We start from the raw sequence: 25,878 nt of genomic DNA, 5'->3' as shown, positions 1-25,878 counted from the left end.
CGCACAAATGACACACGCTCTCAGTACAGATTGATAACCAAGAACACGATTGCTGATTTTGAAGTGTCAGTCAGCAAAGTGGAATGGTCCGAAATATACGCATTGACGGATCCTGTCAAGGCATTCACTCGCTTTCTTGGCGTAATCAAAGACCTTTATCACAAAGCTTTGCCTCTAAGAGAAGCTACAAGAAGCAAGAAATGCAGGAAACCGTGGGTTGACACCGCCCTTCTAAAACGCATAAAGGAACGTGATAGACTATTCGCTACTTTTATAAAGACAAGGCAACCAGAGTACTTAATGAACTACAAAAAAATCAGGAATAAATTGGGCCGTGTTATAAAACTGGCAAGAGAGAGGTACTATGAGAATAAGTTCACTCATATTCTTAATGATCCAAAAAAAGTTTGGAAAACATTGAATGATCTGCTTCCGAACAGTGACCATAATCCTGTTTTTGAAGTTATGGATAAAGGCGTATCTTTCACAGGGACTGCGCTGGCTGATAAGTTTAATCAGCATTTCTTACAATGTGGCGCGTCTGATGCGTTTGATGCTGATAGCCCAAGTTACAGGTCTTATATTTCATGTAGTATGAGCAGATCGCTATTTCTTGCACCAACAGATGAGGCTGAAATAAGATGCTTATTTCTAAAGTTAAAGAATTCCACAGCATGTGGTGTGGATGACATAAAGGCAGAACCAATAAAAGCTGTGGCGCTGCATATTTGTAACGTGATGTCACACATATGCAATTTAATTTTGTGCACTGGCGCATTCCCCGATGAATTAAAGATTGCACGGGCATCGGTAGTTTTTAAAGGGGGAGACAGGAATGACGTGAACCACTACAGACCGATTTCAGTTCTCCCAATCTTTTCCAAAATAGTAGAGCAGGTCATTAACGAACGAATTTTAAATTTCTGTACTCAAAATAATATTATAACAGAAAAGCAATACGGTTTCCGAAAACACCAATGTACTGAAATGGCGCTGCTAAAGATCAAAGAAAAAATAAGTAACTTTGAGGACAAGCTGCACACAATAGGAATATTTCTTGACTTTAAAAAGGCATTCGATTCCATTAAACACGATATCTTGTTACAAAAGTTAAGTGAGTATGGCATTAGGGGAACTGCTTTTAACCTAATTAAAAATTATTTAACCAACCGACTACAGTACACAAACATTTGTCATTCCAAATCGGCAATGGGTGAAATCAAATACGGTGTTCCGCAGGGGTCCATCCTAGGGCCACTTGTTTTTTTATTATACATTAATGACATCACAAACGTGCCTCTAACACCTGACATAATCATGTATGCTGATGACACTAATATCTTCTTTTCTGGTGGAAACTTGCTTACTCTCGAGGAAGAAGCAAATATTTGGCTCAGTAATCTTTCAAACTGGCTTAGAGCAAATAAATTGGAATTAAACAGTAAAAAGACAAAATACATTATTTTTCGGCCTCGTAACAAAGGTATTGATGAGAGCTTAGTATTACAATTCCGTGATGAAGTCATTATACGTTCTACGTGCCAGAGGTTCCTTGGTGTTACGTTTGAAGAAAACTTAAGCTGGTCCAGTCATGTCGACAACATTAAAACCAGCATTGCAAGATCCATCGGTGTTATTAATAAATTAAAACATCTGTTACCTTCTAGATTAAAAAAACAATTATACTATAGCCTAGTGCATTCGCGCCTCCAATATTGTTTATCTGTGTGGTGTACCACGACGAAAACCAACATCCATAGTTTACTAACCTTACAGAAACGCATGATTCGGGTAATTGAGAATGCGCCCTATAGAAGTCACTCCGCTCCGCTTTTCAAGAAGAATTGTATTTTAACATTAGAAAACCTTATTAACAAAAAAACAGCCATTGCAATATTTAAAGAAATAAGACTCAATGAAAGCGCCTTTTTTAAAACATACCTCCCGAATGAACATAAATACAACACAAGGCAATTAACCTACAACAAGGGCAAGATCCGTACCAATTACGGCATGCAAAAACAGGCATTCATAGTTGCGGATTTTTTGAATCATCACCCTGGATTACTCACTATAATAAATGAATCACCGTCCTTAAAGACTTCCAAAAAAAAGTGAACATGTATTTGCTGTCGCTTCAGGTATGACTGTTCATTCTTTGTACACAAATCAAATTCAGTATTGCTGTTACGTATTTCATGTACTTTTCATTTTTTTTGTGTATGTATCCACTCTGTGTACCATGCTTGCCCTGTGTGCTTGAGTGTTTTGTGCACTGGGAATGGGTCGGGGAAGGGGACTGACACTTAGTCAGGCATTCGTGCCTTTTTGTCAACCTCTTTGACAGAGATTCTTTGTATTTTATTTCTGTCAAAATAAACATTCATTCATTCATTCATTAATTCATTGTTGTTGTTGTTTTTTACGCTTACAACAATCTCGTTCAAGGTCGGCCGACACGAGGGTGGATTTTGACGCCCATTTTTCTTCTTGGAATCACCAAAAGCATTCAAAAACTCCTGTGTGGCTGAGTGACTCCTCCGTAAACGTCACTTGAAGCATTTGAAGTTTTTTCTATCGTTGCTTTTTCGTAGAACGATAAAAACACAAGAAGATTCGCTCTCTGTTACCAGCAGACGTCACGACTTGGCAAAAGTACACCGGGAGAACAGTGGGAATGAATGCCACAACAAACCCGTAAGACATTCTGTTGTGGCATTGGCTTGACTACTGGCTTGTAATGTGTCCAGCTACACCCACCTAGCGTGAGAACGTAGCAACAGATTTACAAAGAGCTCCATAAAACCAACGCGTTATTAAGGGGTTGGGGTGTTCCCCTCGTACTACAGACGGCTTAGACGCGTAGCAGAACTCGCGATCTTCTGTAAATATGATTTCGTAGTACACCCAAGGCCCGTACGTAAAGTATCACCTAAACCCTACTAAAGACTATCTCCGTTGGGCGCCTGTCGCCACTGTAACTCAGTCAGTGGCTGGCTCTGGTACTGTTTCGCCTACAGGCAGGCGCTATAGGAAAATGCCTGTAGGTCCCGTGCCAGCTATAGGCACCTTGCGCTGAAACTTTGCGCAGTTGACAGCTGCGTTAGAACACGCGGCGTCTGACGAGCAATGGAAGCAAAATGGCAGGGAGGCGATAAACATTCGCTGTGACATCTTTGATCGCTTATTACCAGTCAATGGTGTCCGAGATCTGAGAATGTACAAGTGCACATGCGCAGCGTGGCTCGGCGTGCTTCCGATAGATGTGCGAGCATTCTCGAGCTTATGCTCGGCAAATCTCGGTGCGTAACATCCACACGAATGAAGCGTGAGTTTTTGCGAATATCTTGTAGCGAGCACCGACGCCAAAACGCGGGGACGCTATGGTCGGCGTTCTCGGCGCCAGCTGCAAAAGAAGAGAAAAATAAAGATGGGCAGCGCGCCTTCGAGGCGCAAGCGCGGCACACGGAGTTCGGTTCTAGAACCCTGCTGCGCTGATCCTCTTGTTCTGGTGCTCCGCTGCGAGCCCCCGGTTCCCTACAATGTCGTTTTCTTTGCGTCCCTATAAGCTGGTGTCGGCGACGTTCAGGTGCTGAATGAGAGCGTTCTTGTACCTTTTGGCCGGTCAAAGCTGCTTATAGAGTCTTGCTAATCCAGTCGCTCAATTTGTAGCGCGTTGCAAGCAGAAATGTTTTGAGAGGCGCATAAACGCAGTGGAAATGACAGAGTTCCAAAGGGGTGCGCAAGCAAACAACATTAAAGTTAGCGGAAACAGCGTGTCCAAGTGAGAATTTTTCTTCTCCAGCGTGGCGTGACAAAACTAAGAGCATTACACGATCAATATCCTCATCATCCGGCTTTGTTTGTTGTAGTGTGTTCAAGCACCGATGCGGCAGCACAGGATAATCTGTACGGAAGCAATGAAAGGCTTGAGACTTGGCATGCAGTAACAACGAATAAGTTGCCGTAAGCTGCTCTTCTGCCACTCTTATCGCTTCCGTTCAAACCTAGAAGCATCGCAGTTTTATTGTTATTATTTGTTTCTTCTTGCATAGGCTTTCTTACTTCGCTTTAAAGGCATTTTTAGTTTTGTTTTCTAAAAAGCTCAATATTACTGGGTACCACACATTCATAGAAGTAATTTTACTCTCTGAAATAAAGAACGAAAAACGAAAAACGCTTAAAAATATTCTTATCTCTTTCGCGTCGCCTGAAATCACTCGGTGGCGCTACTTTTGCGCTAGTCATGTTTGGCAGTACGTCCGAAGATTACCGCAGTTTTACGCTTCCCGACTAAGCTTTGTGTGCCTGAGTACAAACTTACGCGTAAACATCTTCCTTACGATCAAATACAGGATGCAGATCTTGCTTTTGCCAAGTGACGCCTCTTAACAATCAAATATAGCTCCAAAGTCGAAAGCTTTAACAGTGATAGCGTCTCCTTTACGTATTGCATCCAATTTCGATTCAGTGGACGACAACAGCTGCAAGTACAGGGCAAAACGTGAATCAAACTAGTTATCGATGCTTTAATGCTCCAATCATTTCGTCAAAAGCTTCTTGTGCTTAAATCGTCAGCCTCGTAGTACTGTCTTGGCTTCACCCAGTATCAGAGGCGACCATTTATCCTTTGGTGCTTTCAATGCTCACACCATCACGAAGATGCTATAGCATCGCGATTGTTATATCGGGTGTTCTCAGTTTTGATTTACCTTTTTCTTTATTTAGTCCTACAAATCATATCGCGTTGCTTCTTTGCGCCTATAGTCAATACCGCGTATCTAGAACGCGAATTTTAATTTTCTTCATTTTTCTCTTCGTGTTCATTTAAATTTTTTTGCATTCCACTTGAGACTAATAAATATTTTAACATAGGCTTGACAACAGTGGAGGCTTTTATATTTAACCTTTTATCGCTCATATCAGCCAGTTGTAGCAGCATAATGCATGAAATTCGCGTTTACCGGACACATATTAGCGTAAAGTACACGTATATCCGACACTGCAGCATGGTCAGATAAACTGGTTTTCTCAGTTTCATTCGTGTGATTTCATTTATTCGCATCAACAATACGGAAATAGCTCTGCGCATGGCCTAAGAGTGCTGGCTTCGAGGCTTGAATGAGCTCAGCTCCCGAACATTCCAAACCGAGTGGAATCAAAAGTGACAAACAACAAACAAACAAAAACAAACGAACAAAGACAGACGGACAGACAGACAAACGAACAAAAAAATAGAAAAACAAGCACAAAACCGACAGACGAATGAACGAACGAACGAACGAACGAACGAATGAACAAGCAAGCAAGCAAGCAATGAAACAAACAAACAAACAAACAAACAAAAAACAATGGACAGACGGGCGGATGGGCGTTATCTTCCATTTTTGTGGCAACACATACTTTCACTTTTCTCTTCTTTATGTCCTCAAATGAAAGCCAGAAACCAAATGATGCCACTGAGCAGCGACAGTTGCTGCTCACTGGGACACACGACTATCTGGCCACGCGTATATTGGTGAGAGCATAGCGAAATAACAGCTAGCGATGTCTTTCTTTCAAAGCGTACATTCACTTTTTGTCGTTTTTAAAAACCGAGATAAGGAGTTTCAACTTACCGGGAAAAGCTTAAAGATGGCGAACTGTCTCACAAAGAAGCCTTTGCCGCGCTCCCATCCAGGAACAGGAATTGTGACGTTTTGAAAATATTGCGAAAAGATCGTCATGAGTATGATGCTCCTGTTAAAGAAGAAGAAAAATAATTGTAGTTTGGTATAGGAAAACAATTATGGGGTTTTACGTGCCAAAACCACTTTCTGATTATGAGGCACGCAGTAGTGGAGGAATCCGGAAATTTTGACCACCTGGGGTTCTTTAACGTGCACCTAAATCTAAGTACCACGGGTGTTTTCGCATTTCGCCTCCATCGAAATGCGGCCGCCGTTTGGTACAGGAGAATTTATACTTTTAACAATTGTTATTTGCGCGTACAAGCAGTTAAAGCCTAATTTTTCTTATCAACTTGTTCAGATTTGAAATATGGGACAATACTCTGGCCTGCGATCATTTTAGGGCACCAGTAAAATGAAACGAAAATAAATAGTGAGGCTGGGGAGTGTCAGTGATAAAACAGTGTGGTCATTTTTTCCCCATAAATGCTATTTTTGGGATCGGCTTTATAGTGGCGATCTTAAGTGTTTTAACTTAGAACACTAGTCAGGAAATAACCATTTCTTGAGCGAAGTGAAATTAAATCAGATCAACGCAAAGCGTCTGGCTGCGCACGATTTGTTTGAGCAAATCGGCCGTACGGCTTTTCGCTCAAGCAAATATATATCTAGAATGGTCGCTGCTAAAATCCGACGATTTGTGTGGAGCAGTACACAATGCTTTGCTCGAAGACGCAAGGATATTGTTTCGAAGCGAGGTCTTATAATACGTTCCACGGGCCCTATAACGTAAAACTATTCCAATCTGTTTTTATTCGCATCTCTTGATATCAAATTTGCGTAACCTCCGACGCACGCATAGGGCGGTGACCCGAAGCGCTTTCTGAGCAGCCCAATCAAACTCTCTCCTTTTATAGGAGGTCACTTCGGTTGGCTTTGAAAACGAATAAAATTGCGTACATTGAGCGGTTTTTCTTATCTAACTGGCTGAAGAGAGGTGAGAAGCACGCTCAACTGGAAAGGGCGTCGAAGGGGCCGAGCCAGCGCAGTGAAAATAGATAATCGCATGAGCTGAGTGGTGCCGGCGTCTGCGATTGGTCCGCTTCCCCTTAGCTTGCGATGGCTGGTCGAAAATCGCGACGGCGTGTAACGGAGGGTAAAGCGGGAGACACACGGTCCTATTCGATGTCAGAGACGGAGTCAGGCGCGTGGAACAGCAGCCAGAATCGAGGTGTTTTGCCGTGCGGAAGCACTCGATCGGACTCCCGGTGTGCGGCGAACCGGGCAGGTTTTCATAAACGCACCATCGTTTTGCCGCAGCCAATGACAGCGTGGCTGGTATGTGACGTTCTCTGACGTTCCCTCCATAGAGGCGGTACCGGTGGGCCGGTTTCTCGCCGCTTTTCTTTTCTTCGTCTTGTATGCTAAAATTCGTTTCCGACATGAAATAATTAACTGTTCAGTCAAATTATCTGGAACGTGTTGCTGTTCTGCAAAACAGCGCCCACTGCACTGGTACTAAGCTGCTGGCGATATAGCGAGCCGTGATACGCGGGCATTTCGCACGTAGACAGCACACACCGACCGTAGCACACACCAATCGTCTGAGCGAGGCTGCTCGCTTGGCTTGCAGTGCTTTGCACGTTTGCCCTTCGCATCGACGGCGTCGAGTAAACCAAGTGTATTTAATCACGGGTCACCTAAGAGTACAGTGGTAATCGTGTTGGCAAAAATAAGCGCTCTTCGACGAGCTCGTGCTGGATCGCAAGCGCAGGCGGCAGCGGCGTCGCGAGCTAGGCCTACCGGCCCTATCGCTGGCTCTCAGTGCATCCGTCACAGGACAACGCGCCGTTGTAAGGTGTTTTCTCACTCACAGAGGAATCACTTTATTAACAGTGTTCGCGTGCAAACAGTGCAAAGTTGTTTATGTTGGATTTTTCGACGTGGATATGCAGTCTTCCCAGCGTACAAGCTGGGGCCCTGGATTAGGGCGGAGCTTGAGCGTTGCTCGCTCGTTCGGATACAGGTACTTTGCGCCCCGAATCGCCGTATGCGGCATGCCGGAGCAAGCAGCCCCGCGAGTCGCATCGGACGCCGAATCCTACCATGCGTCCCCTGTACAAGAATGCCGCCAGAGCGATGTCGTATATGTGCCGAAAGGGCTCGGTAACATCATACTGCCCCGCAAAAGATTTGCTCTGAGGCAGGTGCGAATAGTCAGTGCCTGAGCGATCGGTGGGCAGCCATCTTCTATTTCTTTCAGAACTGGGAAGTCTCGGCATAGTCAGAAAAACATTCAGTTTTGTTCTGCATAATAAGGCATCTTTAATGCGTACACACCACTTTGACGCGGTGAGCTTTCGCAGTTTCGGACGTCACGTGACAGACACGGGAAGTGAGCCCAGCCCGAAACCTTTTGACCAGTGGCAGAGGGCTAATGGCCAAAAAGCGCCGAATCAGAAATATTTTTTTTTTGTTTTGTTCGGTCTATTCATGCATGCATAATCAGTGTGTATACACGCCATGTCACATGGCAAGCTATCGCGGTTTTAGTGACGTCGCGTGGCAGACAGGTGAAATGGGGGAGGGGGTTGGCCCGAACATTTTTGACCAGTCGTGGTAGCCTGGTTGCACAATTGGAATGAAATAGTTTGGAATAGCCTTATGTTATAGCGCCCCATTTTTGCACTCAGTCCTTCACAATCGTCAAACATTTCTCGGGCCACCCCCATTTGGCCTGTCTGTCAAGTGACTTCACGAAAATCGTGAAAACTTCCCATTTGCTATAACGTGTCACGTTGATTAAGCATGACTAGACGGAACAAAAGAAAAATAATTATTTCCGATTCTATGTTTTTTGCGCCGTTAGTCCCGCTATTGTTCGAAAGGTTAGGGCTGCGCCCACTTTACCGGTCTTTTACGCGACGTCACAAAACCGCAAAAACACACTACATCTGAGTGACATGTAGGCATTAAAGGTGCTATAATATGACGAAGAAAACTGAGTTATTATTTTTTTTCGGTAAAGCTGGAGACTGCCCCGTTTCGAAAGTACCTCTAGTATGCTATACCAACAGGCCCAGTCTTCAACATTGGTAATCGACTATTGCTGTCCGCCGATCACTCAGGCACTGACTACTCGGAGTTGACGGAGAGAATGTATTTACGTAGAATAAAAATTTGTGCATGGCAGTATAACGTTGTAGAGCCCTTTCCACTCGTATGTGACATCGCTCTATACGCTCTTCTTCGCTGAGGACTCGTTTTAGGCGGAATTTTTATCCTTCTGTTGCTCGCCACCGAGGCTTTTGACAAGCCACTGCATACTAAATAAGGGGAAGAAGGCCAATCGCAGACGCCGGCACCACCCTCTTTATCCGGTTACCTACCTTCACTGCGTTAGCTTGGCCCCACCGAAAACCTCCCCACTTACGCGTATTCTTCGCCTTTTGTCAGCCAATTAGATAAGAAGACCCAGTCAAAGTAAGCAATGCTATTCGCTTTGAAAGCAAACAAAAGTTATCTCCTATAAATGAGGAGAGCGTTTGAGTGGGCTGTGCGAACAACGCTACAGATCACCGCCCGATCTTTACGTCGGCGGTCACGTAAACTTGAGGTCAGAAGATTATAATAATAACATGTTGGGATAGTTCTACGTTATAGTGCCCCAGGTTTTTTTTTTGTGTGTGTACGTGTGTGTGTGTGAACCTCCCATGTGCCTGTACGTGCGCTCGCGAGTTGGTGTAGTGGACACTGCGGTCAACCAGTTGCAGCAGAATGCACGCTCGTTATTGACAGTGGCAGAAGGACAAGTGGGCACTCAACATGAACGAGGCGCCCCAGTTGCCGGAGCTCAGCCGAGCGGCTTCCTCGAAGAGCGACAGGCCGACCAGCGCGATGCAGGGCGCGATGCCCAGCGGGGTCACCCATCGGAGCAGAAAACCCACGATGCCCGTGAAGCCCAGCAGCACCTCGAACGCCGCTGACGCGATGATGGCGCCGGAGATCTGCACAAGAACGACGTAGCACCTGAGCATCCCCGTCAATGGACGTTTGACGTTGGCGTCCGCTGAGCAATATTATTAATCCAAGCGTGAAGCGCTTTGACAAAGCAAGAAAGAAAGAAAGAAAGAAAGAAAGAAATGCAGGTCGCATGCTGCTGTTTACACGTTACGCAGAGCAAGGCACCCCTGGACGAACTCGAGAAACGAAATAGAAGAAAGATGGTGAAAACGGATTTATTTACAGGGATGACCACGAGGCCTATGAACAGAAGGGGGCAAATTATCGCATGTCTCATATCAGGGAGTGTAAATTGAGTTCCTGCACCCTGCAGAAGAAATGACAATTCCCTGGGACCCTCATTTATGAGTACTATTCGACGATAAGAATTACGGTGCAACAGGAAGGTTCATAGTAATGTGCATTGTTGGACGAGTTGGTACATATTTTTAGAATAGGAACAAGCACAAAATTTAACGCGGACGAGGGAATGCACAGAAGGAAGGTTCAGCCTGCAGGGGCTCCTCATTTCATCCTCACCATTCTCCTACTTCTCACAGTCTATTTTGCTACGTCTCTGTGAACGTTACCAAGGTTGTCCTCCATGTCGTTTTTCATGCGTAAAAAGTCGGATCCAGTGTCCCGAGACAGGCGACGCAGATCGCGGCTGCTTCTCAGTGCAATGAACAATGGAGACACAGCAAACCACCTAACAACAAAAGCATCACACAAAGTGGATGAATAATCGGGCGCATAAATACGCAAAGTGACACGAACTCATATTTTAGGTCATTTACCTCAATCCGTTTAATTTTTTAAACGGAAAGTGGGGGCAGTAAATGGGGACCCGTTTAGTCGCGCTTTTCTTGCCCGAGAAAAAACAAACAAGAAACAAACAGTTTAATTAAATTCACTTTTTCGGACCTCACGTACTTCTAACTGCATGGCGGAACCGCACATGGCAAGGTGTGCAGAGAAAGGGAAATTTAAAAACACACTACTGCTCTTCGCTGATGTCAACGCTTTCCGCACTTTTGGGAACATTGAGTTAGCTACGCAACGCAGTAACAGAAATTTAACTAATGCACAGAAAGAAAGAGCGGCACAGAAGAAAACCGCACTGGCACACAGAAGGAAGGCATGTAAAGCCTGACAAAATGCACTTTGCAGTAACACTCTAAAAAAAAGGCAAAAAAATATTACCCAAATAATCTTAGCAGCTCCTCGTAAATACAGTACGTATTTACCGCTTTCCTAGCAACAGAGGGTGTAGTAACAATATGATTAGTTAATGTTACTAGCTCCTAATGCTAGAACATGTAAGCATTGGAGCTGAAAAGAGTTCAACACCTTGAACACCTGTCTAGTGAAATTCAAACGGCGGCAGTGTTTTTATTCGTGTGCAATTGAGGTGCGCTACAGCTGCAATACGTTTGCTATGCGTTTTGAAAAGACTCATCGAAACTCAGCGAGCGCTTTGTTATATACAGTTACTAGGGAAAGACCCGATAGTGAATCCGAAAATGGTAATCGTCACTAAAAAGAAAGAAGACAAAAGTCGCGGCGCGTACCCGAAGATGTGCATGTCATCTCTACAAATGGTCACTGCGGCCAGTCAATCCTGTAAATTAAAGTAATGCGTGCGTAAATTTTCACGTGGGTGGCGAATAAGGCTATGGCTTAAGAACTTTGTGACTGAATACGGTCTCATGCCCAGCCGGTTTACAAGGCGCATCAAGCTTCAGTTGGGGTAGTATGGCTGGCAAAGACTATCTGTGATAATGGTTTTCGTACTTGTCTAGTAATTTTAACGTCAACGTCTGAGCCCCAAAAGAACGTTGTTTCTTGGATTTCTAGATCTGTCAATGGCTGCAGGTGTCGATGGCATGCACAGCGCTTTGGTGCAATTTTCTTGAAAATCTTCAAGCAGGCTCTAGGGTTTGTCCTGGAATATCACGATGTGTGGGGTCGACTGCACGAACTATAGCAATGGCTCATGACTGCACTGTCACTACTCACGCTGTATACATTGAAAGCACTCAGAGCACATGTCAGGCAGGCACCTTGCTCACGCCCCTTCTAATTACCTCGCTTTGATGCCACAAAACCGGCCACGCGTGCTTCTTTCTGTCAAGCGATATCGCCTCATTCTGTTTGCCTTTTTGTCACTTTACATGGCTCCTGCGACACTACCGGTTCACCACCAGTGGCAAGTGAACGACAAGTTCGACCATAAGTACAAGGCACCTGGACCAAGGTAGGGTTCACGGTGCCAGCTCTGCTGCAGCTATATCTACTTCTTATACAGGAGACAAACAAATACCATAAATAGATTTACACTGATCGATTGCTCACTGTGGGTGGATCTGCTGGATCTGTGACCTTCCTCAAGACCTACTTCCGGACAACATTGAAAGCTGTAGAGCTTGCTGCTCTTCGTAGCGCGGTTCTTTTGATTCTTGAGCAACAAACTCTAAAATGGAGTGGGTTGAGTGATCCCAAAACACCTGCACAGTGTTTGGTATCCGCCTTGTAGAGTGTACCATACGACCAAATAGAAGCTCGAGAAGGCCTTTATCGTATCGCCGAACAACAGCACAACCTCACGTTTCAGTGGCTTCCAGGCCACTGTAGAATAGTGGGCAACGAACGTGCCGATGACGCTGCTCGGTTTGCTCTTCAAGAGGGCGTGCAGGATCCCGTTCTACTTCCAAGAACACGTGCAGCAACAACAAAATTTACCATGCTCGAGCATGATGCCACACAGTTCGCGTGAAGCACGCCAAGTTTCCAGCACACCTGCACATCGCCTCGACCCCTGGGACCTATAACGTAAAACTATTCCAAAATGTTTTAATTCCAATCTCCTGATGTCAAATTTGCGTAACAGCCGACGCAAGCATCGGGCGGTCATCCGCAGGGTTGTCTGAACAGACCAATCAAACGCCCTCCTCGTTCGTAGGTGACTTTTGTTTGCTTGAAAAACGAATAACATTGCCTACACTGAGTGGCTTGCCTTATCTAATTGGCTGACAAGAGGAGAGGAGCACGCTCAAGTGAAGAGGCATTCGATGGGGCCGAGCCACAGCACTTAAAATCGATAACCGGATGAAGAGGGTGGTGCCGGCGTCTGCGATTGTTCTGCTTTCCCTTACTTATATTGCGGTGTGTGGTCGAAAATTGCGGCGGCATGCAACGGAAGGTTAAGAATGCCGCTAAGAAGGATCCTCAGCAAAGAAAAGCTTGCTGAGCGAGGTCGTAAACGTGCCGAAAGCACTCGAGAACGTTACACGGCCACGAAAAAAGTTTTATTATACGCAAATAAACCCATGCTCTCCGGCAGGTGCGAGTAGCCAGTGCCTGAGAGATCGGCGGCAGCCATATTTTATTCCTTTCGGAACGGGGCAGCCTGCGGCTATTCAGAAGAAAATTCAGTTTTGTTGGGCATATTAATGCATCTTTAACGCGTACACGTCATTTTGACGCAGTGAGTTTTGGCGGTTTTGTGACGTCGCGTGACAGGCAGGTGAAGTGGCTGTAGCCCGAAAACTTTTTACCAATAGTGGAGGACTAATGGCGAAAAGGCGTCGAACCAGAAATAACTGTTTTTCTTTTGCTCGGTCAAATCTGCGTAATCAGCGTGCGCACGTCATATCAGATGGGGGGCTATCGCGGTTTTCGTGACGTCGCGTGACATGCAGGTGAAGTAGGGATGGTCCAAAAAAGTGTTTGACCAATCGTGGAAGGCTGATTGCAGAAGTGGAATAGAAAAGTTTGGAATAGTTTTACGTTATAGCGCCCCCTGTCTCCGACTCCATCTTCTACCTGGACAACTTTACACTGACATAACTGTTTTTTGTCAACTCTGGCTTGGTGTAACCTTTACAAAACTCTTGCTTTTCGCAACCGAACTGCGAACAGAGGTGCTTGCGACCACTGAGGTAGCGACGACCCTATGAGGAAGCCAAGTGAGGAACCGGCAGCGGGGAAGAACCTCAAAGATAAACTAAAGAATGAGAAAATTCGCGGTTGCGTTGTATGCTATTCTGTGCACCAATTGTCCGTGCATATACATCAGCGAAAGTGGTAACTTCAAGAGCAGCATCAAAACGACGTCAAGAAGCAACACATGTCATCGAGCGCGGTTGCTGAAGGTTGTGTTTCGTCAAGCCATGCTCTTAATTGGGATCAAGCACGTATGCATGCGAAATATAGGAATCGAACAATGCGTCTTTATCAGAGTCGCTTCACATACAAACTATGGTGGATACTTTTCGCCGAAATGATGGTAATTCATTACCTGTGTGCGATGGGTGTCGGTCGCATTATGCAACATACTTAAGCGACTCTTTTATGGCCTTTAGTTTCATTGTGAACAACGTGTGGGAGCCGAAACACTAACAATATTACGTCTTTTGTTTTCTGTGTTTGCATTTAACATGTTCCCTTCAGATCCAACGGGATTCTGTGATGCTCTCAATTTCGAGGAAGCCATCGAACACGGTATTTGCTGCTGTCCTCGCTACAGTGCACCGAGGCAGTCGCTCATGACCGAGCGCGTCTCAACCACGGACTGTTTTCGGTGATAACGAGCCTGCAGTGCCGCCCTTTACGCTCGTGACACCAGCAGGCGACGAAGGTTGCTATTTAATTTTCTACGCTCAAGCAATCTATTCGATCGATTCGGAAACTCCGATGTTGTTCTGTGTTCTTTTTTTTCTTGTGCATGTGTTTTGTTCCCACGTTTCTGCTTTCGCGCTTTCTCCCTTCACCAGTCCTCCAGCGTTGGGTAGCAAACCGGATGTGTCTACTTCGGCTAACATCAGTGTTTTTCCCACATCATTTATGCCCTTCTCTCCAATGAAATCGCGAATGCGTTTCGCTATGTGGCTGGTTTGAATTGTAAGGAAGATCATGGGGATGTCGCACAGAATGCTATAGTCCTTGACGAGAAAACATGTAATCACAGTTACAGCATCCAGAACTTCTTAAGGTAATAAAATTTACATGCCGAGTTACTTCTGGCAGGCCAGCAGCACGGTCTTATATACAAGGAAGGAGGGTGGGCACATATATTCATTTGAATATACGGAATCGAAATGTACTCAGCCATCAGTGACAATAAGTGAAATTTATTCGCGCTAGTTCTGTATGTTATGGGGGACCACAGAGCCAGGACACAAAGACACATGACCATTCCTGTGATAAATTGCGCTGAAGCAGCCAGCGTACTTTGTAAACTTACGAAAGCTGCATGTGTGCCCTGTGCAAGCAAGCATAACAATGCCAAAAACATGGCTATCGACGCGCTCAATTTCCTACCAAGTCAAAGGAACCCCCACCCCCCCTCCTACCAACTCCCTCGTCCCCTTTAAGAAAAAAAAAAGCAGCTTTCCTACTTTGACGGCTTGCACCAATGCTGTCTGACGATAGCGGAACTCTCTACTTTGGCTTTACGTTTCGTTCATATGCGAAATTGAAGCGGCAATTTTAATGCACGGCTGAATGTTCTCTTTCTACCATTTATGAGCTTTTATGGCCGCATCCATACAAATTTAGGGCGCCCTGAGGCCCAGAACCCCAGTAGATCTATAACTTACTCAGGCCAACATATAGGCATGCCTTCCTTCCTTTTATTCCAAAGCTTATTTTTATTTTCCAATGTACAGTTGAACGTACGAGAATGCTTCCAGTTTCCCACTTGTGCTCTGAAGCCGTGAACAAAAAAACAACAACAATAACAAGAGCGATCAAAAATGTTGATAGTTGCTCTATGTGAGTGCACCATTGCCCCCCCCCCCCCCCCCCTTCTTTCATTTTTTCGCGTTTACGTGCTCCTTCACTGCTGTGGAGTTAAATAACATCAATAATTCACAAACAAATGAAGGTCCATAACAAATATTCCTAAGGCCTCCTTGTATAAAAAAAAAAGAGTATAGAGTCATGGCATGCAGACAAATGAATAGGCAGAAGTAAATGAGGCATGCAACGCGAAAAACCTATCTCCAGCATGCAATATTTCATGAAGTCACTATCGGGAAGAAAACGTACAAAAAGAAAACATATGACAGTGAAGCGCTTATTATTCTCCAATGCATAAAATTGAAAGAAAAAAAAAGAAAGGGAGAGGAAGCAGGAAAGGCGGTGGTGGAGTCGGTAAGCAATACGGAGGACATTAGAAAGTTTATATGTGCTCCTTTCTTGCATGAAAAAACAAAACATCAGAGGAAAGAAAAAAGTGGACACGGAGCATGACGTCACGGATACTTAAGGAAGTGCAGAGGAGAGATGAGTCATGCACAATGTACGTATGAATAGTGCCTATACAAATGACACCTTTTCCCAAACGTTCTTGCAGCAAACCGTTTCGTACAAGCAAGCGTTCGTAACGTGCGCGACACGGAAATCATGGCGGAAGGACGGGAGGGGGTATTTTGGGCCAGTTTTCGCAAGAAAACATGCAGAAGCTAGGATAAGCTGTCATCCTTGCTATTTCATACTTGTCGCATTATGCGCTGCGCTCCTCTCAAGGCTGATTCAAGGAAACGGGCATTTATTACTCCCAGTAAAGGTTTCCTTTGAGTAGACTAGCGACAAACCCTTATATTTGTCTTTATTTGACCGAAGTCTGTTGTGGTTAATATGTGGTCAAAAAGCTCCAGAGTTCGTTGAAAAAACGATAATGTTTCTTTCATTCTCTACAGCGCTATTACAAAGGACACCATGACACCAGACAAATTAAGATATATGAGATTTTGCTTCCGAAAATGGACGATGGTTTAGCGTTTAAGCATTGCACTCTACTCGTGGGGCATTTCCAGGCTGCCGGGTTCTTCCACGTGGCACCATTGACTCACCGTCGGCTCGAATTTGCGGCTCACGTTTAGTACGAGTAAACGGTGAAACGCGATTCCATTTCGCCAAATTGTCTTGAAAACGGTGAGAGAGCAACGAAACGTTTTTCCTCTTTTTTCTTTTACCTCGAAGGACTTTCTTTAGGCGATAGCTTAAGCCTAATGGGATGCCTTTTCGGGAAATATTAACGCCCCTACAGCTGGGACGCTCAAACAAAATTGTGTTTCTCTATGACGGCAAGGAGGAGAGGAGGCAAAGGAGAGGAAAGACAGGGAGGTTAACCAGTGTAAGTACCGGCTGGCTACCCTGTGCTGGGGAAAGAGGTAAAGGGAATAAAAGGAGAAAGAAAGTAGTCATTCTAAAGCGATGAGAATTCTTTTCTCGTTGTTACATATAATATTATATATACGTTCTGTCCTCTTCTATAGCACTGTAGTGTAGATTGAACAGATCAGCGTCGACATGTTTCCGGAAGCCATTGGAAGACGACAAACGGGGCGTCAGCCGACAGCGACGTGTGGTTGAACAGACTCCAGCATAGGTCTTCGCGTGTCTACATGGCTGAGACTGCTTGCAGCTTCCCTATAGCGCTGAACGCAATTACTCTACATTAATTGGAGTGACTGACAGTGCAGCATGCGAGGTCTGTGGCACCGAAGAAAACATCTACCACCTGCTGTGCCACTGCCAAGCGATACACCCCAGAGAGACAAGAACTTGCCAAAGCTTTCCAAAAACTGGACAATCGGCCGCTTTCTGTGCAGGTGCTGCTGGAACACCGCCCCCATCGCCCGTCGGCCCATAAAGCGGTGAAGGCGCTTTTGTGCTTCTTAAGGACGACGGGCTTGTGCGACCACCTGTGACTATTAATGCAATTTCTGTAAGACCACACACGTCAGCAAACTCACCGCAATTTCCTTCTTTCCTTCCCTCCTCTCTCTCTCCCTGTTATCTTTCTTCCCCCTTCCCCATTCCCCCGGTGTAGGGTAGCCAACCGGACGTTATTCTGGTTAACCTCCCTGCCTTCTACTTATATCTTTCCCTCCTTTCCCTCCTGAGGAGCAGGTGGAAATAAAGGGCGAAGGCAGGGATGTTCACAAGAAAGGCGTCTGGTTGGCTAACCTGTACAAGCTGGGGGTTATGGGAACGGCGATGTGGAAAATGAGAGAGAGAGAGAGAGAGAGAGAGAGAGACGCGGTGATTTCGCTTACGCGCGCGGAGGGCGCCACAAAGTCTAACGCGTTCACAGCGGCTTGTCTCCCTCGAGAAACACAAGAGTGCCTTCACAGCCTTGTGGGCCGACGATCGATGTCTTCGAGTAGCGCCTGCGTGGACGACGGCTACTGAAATCTATAATAAGCGTCCTACAGATGCACATATGTGTACGTCGACTCAATAACGCCTGCGCCCTTGCAGGTTTCATTTGCTTTCAGGTTGCTTCGCGGCAACGACGAAAAACGACACCTATTTTTAGACAAGTGGGACACTACATCGAAAACATTTTTCCCCTTACAAAAGCATGCTGATTCCATAAACTGAACGTAGAAGCAATTAAATAGGTTTGCAATGTGGCATGTCTTTCACTAGTGCTACCGCAGTGTTTCATCTGTGGCTGAACATAAACACTAAAACTAGCTTCTTTGGAAATTCGCTGTCATCTTTGTATAGCTGCACGTTATTTCCATCACAAAACAATTTTCACGCATAGTATAAATTCTGGATACTTAATTGAGAAGAAATGTAAGCTTGTACTGAAACACAGCTGTTCCCCCCAAGAATTCCTTAACATCAACCGATTTCGCCGCACTTAATGCGTATAGAAACTGAGGAGGGGAATAATGATTGGTGGAAGCAAAAGCTATCTTAGGCTTCTGACACTTCTCTGACAGAGAAAAATAAGCCTTGGCCTCGCAACGAAAGAATGTGTTTTTTCGCAACGCCTCTTATTGTACATAGTTTAGTTTCTCCCGGCAAAATTCAGACAACGCTACAGCTGCTTGAAAACACTTTTCGGTAATTTTTTTCGCGAGAATACTTTTTTTTTTTATTCTGAAAGGCAAAAAAAAATTCAATGCAAATCGTAAATGGTTGAGCGCCAAGTTTGCGACAGTCGCCACAGAATTCTTCACATTCGTTTTGCCTAAAATGTTTTATTACGGGAACCTTGCACTTGCTAAGCGAAACTTTTTATGTCCGCAGGTGGTGACGCTTTTCGTGGAGGGAAGTTGTCTTCGCACGCATTATTGTGGTCGGTCAAAGCAATAGAGAACGTCCAGGCACGTCCAGGTGGAGGGAAACCACACAAGGCTTTGTGCCAAATTCCGAGGGCTGGAGCAACAACACAAGCTTCCGCAAAAATTTGCAATGCCAAACACGGCATCGTGCAAATAGGTATACTTTCCTTCCTGCCAAACGTTGATTACAATATTATCCACAAAACAGAAGTACCCTGTACATCGCGCGCCTATCCCTAATGAAAGCGCATGTAAAGGAATGACAAAAACAGAAAGAAAAGAAAAACATTGCATTATTGTGTTTGCACCGCCCCCTCGTATGAAACAGTACGACTGTCTTCTGACTTTGCCTAGCACTAGTTCTTGGGCCCTATAACGTAAAACTATTCCAATATGTTTCTATTCCGATTTCCTGACGTCATATTTGCGTAACCACCGGCGCAAGCACCGGGCGGTCACCCGCAGGGTTGTCTCAACAGACCAATGAAACGCTCTCCTCGTTCATAGGAGGTCATTTTTGTTTGCTTGAAAAACGAATAACATTGCCTACACTTAACGGCTTATCGTATCTAATTGGCTGACAAGAGGCGAGGAGAACGCTCAAGTGGAGAGGGATTCACTGAGGCAGAGCTGGTGCACTGAAAATCGATAACCGGGTGAAGAGGGTTGTGCCGGCGTCTGCGATTGGTCGGCTTTCCCTTACTTAGCTTGTGGTGGTTGGTCGAAAATCGTGGCGGCATGCAACGGAAGCTTAAGAATGACGCTAAAACTGACCCTCAGCAAAGAAGAGTGGGCAGAATGAGGTAGTAAACGTGCCGAAAGTGTTTGAAAACGTCACACGGCCCCGCAAGAAGTTTTATTACACGTAAATACATCCATGCTCTCCGGCAGGTGCGAGTAGCCAGCGTCTCAGCTATAGGTGGCAGCCATCTTTTATTCCTTTCGGAACGGGGCAGCCTGCGGCTATTCCGAAAAAAGTTCAGTTTTGTTCGGCATAATAATGCATCTTTATCGCGTACACGTCACTTTGACGCGGTGAGTTTGTGCGGTTTTGTGACGTCGCGCGACAGGCAGGTGAAGTGGGTGCAGCGCGAAAACTTTTTACCAATAGCCGAGGGCTAATGGCGAAAAGGGGTCAAATCAGAAATAACCATTTTTCTTTTTTCTGTCAAATCATGCATAATCAGTGTGTACGCATTATATCAGATGGGGAGGTATCGCGGTTTTCGTGACGTCGCGTGACAGACAGGTGAAGTGGGGGTTGGTCGAAAAAAGTTTTTGACCAATCGTGGAGGGCTGATAGCAGAATTGGAATAGAAAAGTTTGGAATAGTTTTACGTTATAGCGCCCCTTGTTGCAGTCGTCCATTTGCCATTAGCCGGAAGTACTTCTGGTACTGATTCTAATTCATTTTCCCGTTTTCGTCGAATGGCGCAGCAAAATGCAGCGTATATTTTTTTAATTTACTTAAAGAATGAAAACACTGACCACGTCATTCCAAGTAGAAAGATAAAAGAAATTAAAGTACGCTACATAAACTGTACGAAACGTAGCATGCATGATAGCAGCCCTTTTGGATTTTTTTTTATGCGAAAGCATCAGATGGCTCAATGAGAGAAAGCGCCGGCGTCTGTAGCAGCGAAACGGCACCTAAATTCCCACTGGCTGCGACGCAACGTCACGCGCGCCCCTCGACGGAGCAGTGCCGGCGAGAGGGAACACTCGCTGCCGCGCCAGGTGTTGCGTGACGGCATCGATGCGACAGCCACGTCACTCTCGGAAGCCTACGCTGTCCGCGCGTTCCTTGTACGCGCAAGTCTCTCACCTGCGTTCTAACTTCGTCTCGCTAATCGCTCTAAAGAAATTTGTGTATAAAAAGCAGAATAAATTCGAAAGGAAAAACGTTGGCGGTAGTGAGTTTCGAGCCTGCGACCCCACTCGCAGGAGCCGAGTGTCTTGCCCACTGGGCTAAACAAGCGCCTTACCACATAGCAGGCACTCTGCTTTGCGGCAGCATCCTACTTGTTCAAAAATTAGCATTCCCAAGCCAGGTGTGACGAAAGCGGTGACGTCAAAATCCCCGCGGCTTACTCGGGAGCTTCTCCATAAGATTCTATGGCAGTCGGACAAGGTAGCATGACGTCACGGATCGAAGTGTACCGGCCTTGTGCTATCGCTGAGGCGTTGGCCAAGCGTCTCAAGGCGCTCACTTTCCCGCGAGAAGTTCATAACTTGAAGGACCGCTCAGCGGCTTTCAATTGGACATTAATGATTTCGCATTCACAACTCATAAAAGGGCTCAGGTGTCGTCGGATTTAATTTAATTGTCTTTGTGCAAACAAACCTCGATTCTGTGTATTTACGTGGTAGGCCCGCAGTGGGGAGCAACGCAGTGTCGCTTGATAATGCAGTTGTACGATCCCTTAATTTATACCTAAGAGCACTGCAGTAGTGACGGACTGCTCGGAAACTGAATACGCAGTTGTCGAAATAATTTCTTTATCTCTAATTCGGCCGATCTCCCTCTTACCCCCTGGCTAAATATTCGAATCTATCTTCCGCAATTGTTAGCGGTCATTCTAGGCTTGCGTAAATTAAACTCTGGCCTCGGAACAGTTGGAATAGCCACCGACTCATTATCGATAAGCTCGCCGTTTACTGCGCGCAATGGCTCACTCATGTTAATGGCCTTGTACTCATTGCTTCCGTGTCATTAAGGCCTCCTTCCATGCCTGCGGCCATATATGAGGTTTGTTATTCATGGGACAAGGCTTTCCTTACAAAGCCAGCAGCTTCCTTCCTTCTAACTTAAATCTCTATATGGCTAGCTTCCGAAGATTTGAACCTATGGATGACTTTTTTTTTTTTTTTACTCCGGACGGGCCTTTTCTCCCTGGTTATCAGCGTTTATTGTTCGCCTGGAGCACCATAGTCTGTGGAACGGAGAGACCATATTCGTGAGACTGCGCTGTGTTTCTTTAATTTAAATATTTACTTGTATCGCGTCCGGATCAAATGCGAATATTCTATTTACATTTACTCCACAGTAAACCCGAAAGATGGGATTGTTTTTGCGGGTTGGCAGCCAATTGGTTTTGTGTGTGTGTGTGTGTGTGTGTGCGTCATAAAGGAGAGCGACTGTACAATTCTCGGATGCGTCATAATTGTCTCAGCCTGCATGTTTCTTTACTGTATAATTTTTCAGCCTCCGTGTTCTGGAACATTCGTAAGCGTTTGTATCGCCTTTTCTTGTTATCACTTTATGCCTTCAGCGTTGCTATTTTTTTCTTTTAGTATTTTTTCATTGTTCCTGGTTTTGACATTTCTCCGCTGTATTTTATTATCCTGCACGCATTACCTCATCTATAAAGCCCCTCACATTATTATTGCTCATGCGGCACAAGTGTTGGCCAACTCTCCGCAGTACTGTGCATCTGCCACTGCTAATCAGTAATGATAATGTTGTTGATTATTATGAGCCTGAAACAAAAAACAAACAGAACAGAGTAGTTGAAGAAAAAAATCTATTAAAGGCAGGAATGCAGCAAAAATCTAGAATACTGGAGAATCTACAAGAATTGACTAAGCAGACCACGTGAACAGACAAGTGGATTCAAAAGAAAGAGAAGGTAGTAAAAGAGCAAGAACAATAACAATAACGACGGCGATATAGAAACGACAAAACGTTTGGCTGTTTAGGACTGAATTTTTTCCCATTCCTGACACTCTTTCTCTGGACGCCCTTTTTCTTAGTCACAAACGTTAGCATGCATGCTCAAAAGTTGATTAATTTTCATTTCTTTCAAGACGATCATACATATTTTTATGTAATTACGCTCATGTTGAAATCATATCGATTTGCCGTCTACTGTAAGAACAATTTTTATTTTCTTGTTTGTAACTATAGACAGGAGGTCTCGGCCTTACAGTATTTGATTATGAGGCCTTCTTCGGTACATATCTTATGCAATAAAAATCGATTCTGATTCTGACTGTGTCAGAAAATTTTTAGTTCACTATGTTATTTTAATTTGTTCCCCAAGAAGGGACTAAATTCCTGTTATATTTCCACCGGCAATTTCTTGGCGACTCTCCATTGCGAAAATTAGCCATACGTGGGGGAAAGCCAATGCAAACGAAATCGAATATGGCTCAATTCAGTAAAGAGACCTTCATGTCGATATCGGGATGGCTCGGAGCAACGTATTTCACTGACGCAAGCGCCAAAATACGCGCGCTCCAAACAGTTGTCTAACAGCTTATAACTAGAAACGCTCTCGGGAAGTGCGCGCAAAACTTTCTTCCTCTTCTCGTTCTTCCTGATTTAGTTCAGAAATGTCGTCGCTAGCTCAGCCAGCTGGCGCCAGTCGCACAGTCGCGCTGTCGCTTGAGGTTCGGCTGTTGTGGCCGTTGTGTAGGATTTACAAACGGCGGATTACGTTCCGGCGCTTCGCGTGCGTCATATGTGGGACAGCTGCGCACTACACCTTATTAGTATGTAAACAGTCGCCATGGATTACATTCGCTGGATGTCTGCCGTGACGCATCAGATCCGCGAATACATTTTATTTAAGGGTATTAAAGGAAGGCGCCGAGCGGCGGCACGAACAAAAGCAGGAAATGCGCAAGTTTGTTTCAACACTAATTACGCGCACGCTGCGACTCTTGCAATAAGCTTAACTCTAAGCGTGTAACGTGGATTGTTGCGCGCGATTTTTATCCTCGCCTCCCTCCCCCTTTTGTTTATCGCGAAGAGTACCTGACTTAACGAGGACATGTGATGTCGTCCTTGGTTTGGTTTCTGACATAGTGTAAAGCTTCGTCGAGTTGACCGAAGCAAATTATGTTTCAAATGAAGTTGTAGTTGCAAATATGCCACTTTTATTTTTTTTAACCTGCGCACGATAGAAAGGAGGAGGTAAGTGCAGTTGTGTGACTAAGTGAACCCCAAAACTTACGTGGACAATTCTCAACTCGTAGACAACGTACACATACGCATAAGTTTTGCGGGCGTAGCAATTCGCTGGCAAAATTCTTTTTCTGAGCCAGTTTCCTCTTTACGGTATTGATAGTAAGTCGCAACGCTTCCGTGTGCTGCCCCTTGACGGGCGCTACGTGTAGCGCGAAGTCACGTTGATGGCTGGAAAAGCGGCTTTTCGTGGCGTTTGTTTGAGGCACATTATGTTTTGGAATGCGCAGATAAAATTTTTTATCAGTAAAACATCCATGGTATGTGGCGTACTTCGTAAAATGCAGTTTGGCCAGCATGAAGGAGTTAAACTTCATTTACAATACGCTGCTTCGTCACACATAAATTATTTCCGTTCACTTTGAGGTGCCACGACAATTTGTAATGTAAGCTGATTTTATGAAGTGGAAAGAAAGGCTGTTCATTTCATTGCAAACCTTCCACACGACCAGTGCCTAAAGCTGCTCTTTCAAGAAACGAATTCCCTTCGGCTCCCAGGCTTCTATAAAACCGCATTAAATAGGTGCTACAAAGCAGGCACGCAAAACGATAACTTCTTAAGCAAGATGCCAACTCTAAGTTTACGAACAAAAACGCGTGACATTCCTCTCAATTGTGGAGAAATCCGGGTAAAACACATCCTACGGTGTTGCGTAATTACCTTTACTATGTCATCATCTGAAGCAAAATATACTGAAGTAAATTACTTTTTCGCCGTCTTTACATCCTTTTGTTTGAGATATTACAAAAGGATGTAATGAAAGGTGAAGGTGAAAGTGAAAGAAAGGTGAAGGTGAAAGAAAGGTGAAGCGATCTCTCGCTTCACCTTTCTTCCGTATTGTCGAGACGCACAAGTATTGATATGTGCCCTTGGAATTAGTATGGATGCTGCCATTTGCCATGTAGGTTCGCGGACACTGTGAAGCACAAAAAGAAGGGTGGCTTCTTTTTTGCGACCTCGGAGCCATTGCATAATTTGTAGTTTAACGAAAACTGAATTCAATTGATTTTGTTGCCGTGCGGCGATCGTGGCACTTTTTGTGTCAGCCATAAACTCAAATGTTATCAAAAATAATTATCGTCATCATCATCATCAGCCTGGTTACGCCCACTGCAGGGCAAAGGCCTCTCCCATACTTCTCCAACTGCCCCGGTCATGTACTAATTGTGGCCATGTTGACCCTCGAAACTTCCTAATCTCATCTGCCCACCTAACTTTCTGTCGCCCCCTGCTACGCTTCCCTTCCCACGGAATCCAGTCCGTAACCCTTAATGACCATCGGTTATCTTCCCTCCTCATTACATGTCCTGCCCATGCCCATTTCTTTTTCTTGATTTCAACTAAGATGTAATTAACGCGCGTTTGTTCCCTCACCCAATCTGCTCTTTTCTTATCCCTTAATGTTACACCTATCATTCTTCTTTCCATAGCTCGTTGCGTCGTCCTCAATTTAAGTAGAACCCTTTTCGTAAGCCTCCAGGTTTCTGCCCCGTACGTGAGTACTGGTAAGACACAGCTGTTATAAACTTTTCTCTTGAGGGATAATGGCAACCTGCTGTTCATGATCTCAGAATGCCTGCCAAACGCACCCCAGCCCTTTCTTATTCTTCTGATTATTTCACTCTCATGATCCGGATCAGCAGTCACTACCTGTCCTAAGTAGATGTATTGCCTTACCACTTCCAGTGCCTCGCTACCTATCGTAAACTGCTGTTCCCTTCCGAGACTGTTAAACATTACTTTAGTTTTCTGCAGATTAATTTTTAGTCCCACCCTTCGGCTTTGCCTCTCCAGGTCAGTGAGCATGCATTGCAGTTGGTCCCCTGAGTTACTAAGCAAGGCAATATCATCAGCGAAGCGCAAGTTACTAAGGTATTCTCCATTTACTCTTATCCCCAATTCTTCCCAATCCAGGTCTCTGAATACCTCCTGTAAACATTCTGTGAATAGCATTGGAGAGATCGTATCTCCCTGCCTGACGCCTTTCTTTATAGGGATTTTGTTGCTTTCTTTATGGAGGACTACAGTGGCTGTGGAGCCGCTATAGATATCTTTCAGTATTTTTACGTACGGCTCGTCTACACCCTGATTCCACAATGCCTCCATGACTGCTGAGGTTTCGACTGAATCAAACGCTTTCTCATAATC

General features: G+C 45.0%; 1 protein-coding gene across 1 annotated transcript in view; it reads right to left on the bottom strand.

Moving 5' to 3' along the window:
* LOC126548144 (solute carrier family 23 member 1-like) overlaps positions 1–25,878 on the bottom strand; it is a 155,583-nt gene that overhangs the window by 80,849 nt on the left and 48,856 nt on the right. Inside the window, exons 7-8 of the mRNA XM_050196262.3 lie at positions 9,495–9,676; positions 5,619–5,739 (exon numbers count right to left, since the gene is read on the bottom strand). Of these exons, the coding sequence (XP_050052219.1) occupies positions 5,619–5,739; positions 9,495–9,676 (303 nt within the window). The remainder of the gene's footprint in view (positions 1–5,618; positions 5,740–9,494; positions 9,677–25,878) is intronic.

This window comes from Dermacentor andersoni, chromosome 1, assembly GCF_023375885.2.
Source record: "Dermacentor andersoni chromosome 1, qqDerAnde1_hic_scaffold, whole genome shotgun sequence".
Lineage (NCBI taxonomy): Eukaryota > Metazoa > Arthropoda > Arachnida > Ixodida > Ixodidae > Dermacentor > Dermacentor andersoni.
The sequence above is the reverse complement of the archived record's forward strand: the minus strand, read 5'-3'. Positions and strand labels throughout refer to the sequence as shown.